We start from the raw sequence: 7003 nt of genomic DNA, 5'->3' as shown, positions 1-7003 counted from the left end.
GCCGAACTGAAGGTGATGGCGCACTTGGACCACCTGAGAGGGCGCGTGGCCTCGAGCCTGGGGAGGACTGCATTCACCTCGCAAGCAAACTGCTTGAAGATGCGTTGAGAGGCCGGGGCTTGAGCTCCGCCCAAGATGTAGGCGATCGCGTGCGGCTCTTGGAAGCCCCCAGCCCCCTTGTCCTGATGGTGGTCGTCATTCCTTCTTTGTGGTGGAGGCAGCGGAGGAAGACCGGCGTTGCCCTGGGGGCAGTCCTCGCGAGGCTGATCCCTCCAGGCGTCCTCGCGAGGCTGGTCCTGCCAACGGTCCTCACGAGGCCGGTTGCGCCACTCCTGGCATGGGCCACAGTCGTCCTAGTGTCCTCCGCCGCGTCCTCCTCCTCGGCCGTAGCCCCGGTCGTTGCGCTCGGGGCGTCGATCGAAGCGTCCATCGCGAATGGCCCTGAGTTCTTGACAGTCATTGGTGTTGTGGCTGTGCACGTTGTGGAAGGCGCAGAACGGTCGGCTGCTCTTGGATGACTCAGGCTGGTCCCTGCCGCGCTTCGTGTCCGGCTCCGCCGCGAGCATGGTGACTCCCTTGCGCTTCACGTCCTTGGCCTTGGCTTTCTTCTCCTCCCGGTCGGCAGTCGGGAGCTTGAGGAGGGAAAGGCGTCCCTCCTCAGCTCTTGCGCACTTGGTCGCGAGGTTGAAGAACTCCAGAGACGTGCACAGTTTCTCGTGGATGGCGAGTTCCTCCTTCATCTTGACGTCGCGGACGCCATCAGAAAACGCCGAGATGATGGCCTCGTCTGTCACCTTGGGGATCTTGAGGCGAACGTTGTTGAAGCGCTGGATGTACTTTTGGAGGGTCTCTCCTGGTTGCTGCTTGACGCGGCGTAGGTCACCCGCGGCCGGGGGCGGTCGCGAGTGCCCTGGAAGTTGGCAACGAAGCGGTCGCGCATCTCATTCCAGGAGGAGATGGAGCCGGGAGGCAGGTTCAGGAGCCACGAGCGCGCACCATCCTTGAGCGCCATGGGGAACGAGTTCGCCATGACTTTCTCGCCGTTAGCCGCCTCGATGTTCAGCTCGTAGAGCTGCAGGAACTCTGCGGGGTCGGGGGTGCCGTCGTAGCGAGGAGGCAGATCCGGCTTGAACTTGCCCGGCCAGGCGACGCTATGCAACTCGGGGGTGAAGGCACGGCAGCCTGCCGTGGTCACCGGGGCCCACCGTGGAGGTGGAGCATGATCTTGGTGCCTGCGCGCCGCCACGACAAGTGGTGCAAGGCCCTGCCGCGGCAAGCGATCCTGACCTGGCGGTGCGGGGAGTGGTGGAGCGTTCTCTTACGGCCGAGGGACTTCTTGACAGCTTCTTTCTTCACGCGCGGGTTCCTGGCGCGTCGGGTCGCGTCACGGGGCCGCGTGCCTTGGCGCCAGAGCGCCGTCTTGGTGCAAAGGTGGTGGAGGCGCTTCATGAGCCACGTCACCTATAGCTGGCGGAGGGCGAGGCAGCGAGAGGGACGGTGCAGGGGAGCCGCCTGCGGCGCTGATGAGCTCGGCGATGTGGTCCAGCCAGTCCTCGTAGAGGTCGCCGACGGGGCGGTAACGCAGGAGCTCGCGTGCCATGAGTAGCGCGGCCTGCGCGTCCGTGGGAGCGCGACGAGCGTGGGACGACGAACGGGCAGGGGTCAGCGACGGAGTGGCGGTCTGACCGTCCCGCCGCACCCGAGGGGTGCAGCGAGGTTGCTTGCTGCTCGTTCCCCGCCGGGCCGGTGGCGGCAGGCGACGGAGAACGACGGGGAGGCCCGCCGACGGGAGCCGTCTGAACGGCGAGGGCGGCCCGGCGCTCAGCGCAGGCGCGACGAGCATCCGACATGGTTGTGGTGGAGCGATGAAGCACGGATCGACTTCAGCGCACCCTTACCTGGCGTGCCAAATGTCGGAATTAGGGTAAAAATAGTGCGCTAGTACTAGATAATAGCAGTAGCGTGGGCTTACCGTTCCCACGCTACTACTAAGTGATCCTCATAGTAGCCTCGAGATAGACCATAGTAGTAGCGCGGGGTATAAAAACCGCGCTACTAGCAAGTTTGATAGTAGTAACGCGGGTATACCACCCCTCGCTACTAGTACTATGATAGACAGGGTCGGCCCACTTAGTTACAGCGCGACACCCTTGCCCAGCGCTACAAACTAATCGGCATGTGGCACTCCCTCTCCCTCTCACATCCCACCAAATCTTTCCCCCACCACCGCTCCTCCCAATCCCGCCGCTGCCAATGCCTCCTCTGCCCCCAAACGACGGTGATTCCACCCGCGTCCTCCTCTGTCTCTCTGCACATGTCGCCGCTTCACGCCTCCTCCTCTCCCTCCTCCCCACACTCACGGTCGCCTCTCCCGATAGATCTGGTGCCAGGGTTCGTGGCGCCGGCGGACGGGGGAGCGGAGACGTGCCGGGGGAGGAGTCGATGCGTGCATGGTGGGCGGAGGGGAGGATGGGGAATCCGTGTGGCGGCCTCGACGAGCAGATCGAGCAGCTCCTGCAGTGCAAGCCCCTCGTCGAGCACGAGGTGCCGCTTGTGTCTCCTCCTCCCGGCTGTTCCGAGTCCTGGGTGCTTGATTTTGTGTGTTTCTGGGGCGGGTAAGGGTGGATTCCGGCTGATCTGCGGCCGGCAGGCTAGATGCATCGGTTGTCCGCCTTTTCTTAATTGAAAAGAATGAGCGTTTGGTGCTGTACTAGGTTGCTAGCGATTGAATGTTTGAGCTGGTGCATTCATTATGTCCGTGACTTGTTTGGTTTACTACCAATTTCCATGTACTGTACTAGAGTATTCTGAATGATTGCTGGCGTAATTGTGTGCACTGTTTGTAGGAATTCTTGTACGGTAGCATAGGAGGCATGCATACGGGAGAGGTTCTTATAGATGTTGATATAGTTGGTCTTGACCTGCATCTTGGGCCCTGACCAATTGGACCAAAATGCGTACTAATTTTATGTTGTTCTGTGCTTAGAAGAATTAATTTGCTATCAGGTTGCTTGGTAATGACTTATCATCACCTTATAAACATTTCTTTTGCGTTTAATCCCGCCACCGATGCCTCCTCGGCCGCTGATGTCTCGTCACGGCCGTGCTTATGCATAGGCGCCGCCAGCGCCATGTACACGTTAGCCTGTCAGCAGCAAGAGCAATCTGCCCACCCTCTCCCCCTGGGAATTTAATCTTGCTATACTGAAGTCCAACTCTTTGAGTAAGTTCTAATTAGGTCACAGATTTTGTGCTAAATAAAAAGTGTTGTTTAGAGACAGTAATGGTTAAGGGAAAAACAATTGATTTTACATTTTGTACCACAAGTGCCGAGCGTGCATTTTATACTTTGAGATTATTTAGACAAGCTACATAGTAATACGTACAATGGAAGGTGTTTTTATATCCAATAGGTTGTAGCTAGTAAGCATAGAGTAAAATAACAGCTGAAGATTTTCTTATGCAATTTAGGAGCGGAAAGAAACAAATAGCTGATCTGCAGTGATTAACTCACTACTTCATAGTTAATTAGTGTTTTGGTACAGTTTCTTTTGTTATGAAGTAGCTTATATATAATTGAAGTTAAATACATATTTCGTAAGCTAATGTGGGTAGGATCAATATAATTATCTATGTTTCTCAATATTCTGCAAAACCTAACTTATTATAGTTGTATGATTTCGTAATACTTTTAGGTTCGGCCTTCCTAAGATTTCTTTCAAGCTCCGCCACTATGGAAGGTACCTCTCTTGACCACCTCCTCTCTGTCTCTCTCTCTGGAATTAGTCATAGATGGGAATGCAATCTTGAAGTCAAAGGATGCCGTGCTTCCATGGTTTGCAATAATAGTGGGATGTTCTGATTTATATTACTGCAAGTCTAGAAATATTTATCCATGTTTGTGTCTTTTTTTTTGCAGGCTTGCTTTTAGTTCAGCGATTGCCAGGGGATCCAATATCTGGCCTCCATTGCACGAAAAGGTAATAAGCTGAGAACTCATAATATTTGCGGTACCAGTCACTGAAAAACATCAAGTTTTCTGTATTTTCTGGCTCTTTTTGTTAGATCCAATGATGTATTTGGCTCCCCAATGTTAGTATCCTATGTACAGTCATTGGTATTTTGAGAAAATCACAAAAAGAACGGTGCTCCAAGTTGAGCATATTATATAGTCATGCATTCAGTTTTACTTATCAGAATGATGTGCTTTATTATTTTAGTGATATGCACGATCCACCTATATAAGTGTCTACCATTGCTGCTATAAAGAGTATCGTATATAATATTCAACAAATTTATATGTACATTGTGTCTTTTTGACATCTCCGTCAATTTTATAATGGGGTCAAATTCGCCAGTAGTTTATGTTTACATCTCATTGTCATTTCAAACCATTAAAAAATTCTTTGAGATACCTAACACTGATGATCCTGCTGTTTAAACAAATATATTTTGCAGAAATTGTTTGAGAGCATCGTGTTGTGGTAGAACTTTGTGCTTCATCAGTCATACAAAGAGCATGGGAAAAGCTGGTGCAGGTAGTGTCATTATAAACATGATACTTCCCATGGAGTTCCTCTCCTCTTAACTTCTTAGGATCAAATTGGTTACCTATAACTACTTACCTATAACCCTGGTACCTACAAACTCCCGTCTGTTCTATTTTAGACCAACTCTGTTTTTCTGCTAGTCAAATAGACCGTAATACTAGTACCATTGTGTAGCTAGATAGATCATTGTTGGTTCTGATGCTTATTTATTGACACACCAAGTGTTGTTACAGCCGATGATTACTAGTACTACAACAATAATACATCTTCAACCAAGAGTTAAACTGAAATGACCTGACAGTAAAGGGTACAATGTTGGTAATACATCTGTTGTTGCTGATGTCTTCTTGCTTGCTTGCGAATGACCTGGGAATTATTTCTACTTGGTGCACAGCCCTTGCTTGTTGAAATTTGCCTCAAAAGCTTGTATTCAGAATCTATAATAAGATTTGGTACTGCCTTGGAATTCCTTATCTCCTTTCACTTGTGGTCATGCCTAGAACTGTATCCTTCTTAAGCTGGGTTTTCCCCAATTTCTAGGATTGGCCTGTTTGGTACTGCTTGTAATTCATATATACTATGCTGCTGCTATATGCTTTTGTTTCTGCTATTGTTACTTAGTGCTTTGCTCCAGGCTCTTTGTGAGTTCCTAGTAGTGGTCTTGGTTCATTGTTTAATTCCACAATTTGTGAGTTCCTAGTAGTGGTCTTGGTTAATTGTTTAATTCCAGAATTTGTGAGTTCCTAGTAGGGAACACATGGACTTGAAGCTGCGGCGGGGACGACGATGATATCGACATGGGGCTGCGGCGGTTCGACATCGACACGGGGCGGCGGCGACGATGATGACGACATCCTCACGGTGCTGCGGCGGCGGCGATGACGATGACATCAACACCATCAAGCACGGGTTGTGGAGGCGCCGGCGCCGACGACCTATAGGCGTGGCGTATATTGTATATATATGTATTAATTATCTATATCAGATATGTATGATTGACTGTATGTATAAAATGTACGTATTATGAAATGCATGTATGTGAGTACTATGAAATGTATGTCTAAACTGGAATATGTAGATTTTTTTTTTCAAATCCTAATTCGTTACTAGTAGCGTGGGTGTCTCATGGACGCGGTACTACTATCAGCATTTACTAGTAGCGCTGGCAAAAAAACAAGCGCTATTGCTATCATTATTTACCAGTAGCGCTGGGTAAAACAAGCGCTACTCCTAAAAAATAGCTCTAGTAGTGACCCTTGAGGTTCGAACACTGGGGTGCGCACGAAGATCTCTCCTCTCCCACGCTCTCACACTCCACAATCTCACGGACTAGCTCGCCGAACCCAAAGAACACGAAGACACAAGATTTATACTGGTTCGGGCCACCGTTGTGGTGTAATACCCTACTCCAGTGTGGTGGTGGTGGATTGCCTCTTGGGCTGAGGATGAACAGTACAAGGGAAGAGCAGCCTCATGAGGAGAGGTGTTCTTGTGCTTGGTGAGCTGGTGTGTGGGTGAGGATCGCTCAAGATGAGTTCTGGTGGGTGAGGATCCGATGCCTCCTACTGTGGTGACTAGTCCTATTTATAGAGGCCCTGGTCCTCTTCCTAAATATTGAGCGGGAAGGGATGCCACAACGGACAATATGAAAGGGGACAGCTAGTACAAGCTATCCTGACAAAAGTAGTCTTCGCCTGCCAAAGGCTCTGGTGGTGACGCCGTCTTGGGCTCCACGATGACCTCCGTCTTGCCGTCCTGCTGGTTTTGGTCTCGTTGCACCGATATGAAAACCTTTGCTTGACGCCTCGGAACTCCTCGTCTGCGCTTGCCTTCTTAGCACCAAAGAGGAAACAAGGACACTGTGCGCGCTGGCGCCCGCCTGGCCTTGGTCGTCATGGCTCACGTCATTGGAACCTCGCGAGGTTTGCCTTGCCTTGATCTCTCCGCCCCTCGCCAGCCAGCCTGGTGAGGCCGCTCCCGAGGAGGTCTTGTGTCGTCCGCCTCGCGACGCTTGGCCCCTCGCGAGGGTCTTGAGTGCTCGCTGGTGAAGATGGGCCGTACGGGCCCGCTTGTGGAGCCATGCCGTGGGCCGCAGGCAGGCAAGTCTGGGGACCCCCGTTCCCAGAACGCCGACAGTAGCCCCCGGGCCCAAGGCGCGCTCGGACTTGGCTTCGAGGCGAAGCCAAAGGGCAAGTGCGGAGCGCCGCGGGCCCCAACAGCCTGCGGCCTTGGTCGACGCGTGGCGGTTGATTGGACGTGGGTGTCTCCGCTTCCCCACGCTGCCTCGGCAATTGCCCGACTTGACGAGTCCCTGCTGCATGCAAGGAAAACCATCATGACCTGTGATCGTGGGGCGCTGGTTGGCCTTCTCCTACTATAAATGGGGAGGGGGCAGACACTACAAAAAAATACACTTCCGTGATGATACGTGTTTGTCACAGTAGGTCACGTTT

At 51.9% G+C, this 7003-nt stretch overlaps 1 protein-coding gene across 3 annotated transcripts; it reads left to right on the top strand.

Moving 5' to 3' along the window:
* The first annotated feature begins 2212 nt into the window (after window positions 1-2212).
* Window positions 2213-5554, top strand: LOC123125120 (uncharacterized). 3 transcript variants are annotated; one of them, XR_006461284.1, is made up of 5 exons: window positions 2213-2544; window positions 3696-3740; window positions 3920-3980; window positions 4459-4538; window positions 5298-5554. XR_006461284.1 is itself a non-coding variant. In XM_044545653.1 (4 exons), the coding sequence occupies exons 1-4, from the start codon at window positions 2315-2317 to the stop codon at window positions 4486-4488; spliced, it is 366 nt and encodes a 121-aa protein (XP_044401588.1). In that variant the 5' UTR covers window positions 2213-2314; the 3' UTR covers window positions 4489-5279. The 3 variants fall into 3 exon arrangements, 1 of the variants encoding a protein (XP_044401588.1); XR_006461285.1 differs by having other exon boundaries at window positions 5301-5551; XM_044545653.1 differs by lacking the exon at window positions 5298-5554 and having other exon boundaries at window positions 4459-5279.
* Window positions 5555-7003: the final 1449 nt, after the last annotated feature.

The sequence above is a fragment of the Triticum aestivum genome, chromosome 5D (genome assembly GCF_018294505.1).
Source record: "Triticum aestivum cultivar Chinese Spring chromosome 5D, IWGSC CS RefSeq v2.1, whole genome shotgun sequence".
NCBI lineage: Eukaryota > Viridiplantae > Streptophyta > Magnoliopsida > Poales > Poaceae > Triticum > Triticum aestivum.
Note: the sequence above shows the minus strand (reverse complement) of the source record. Positions and strands in the feature narration are given on the sequence as shown.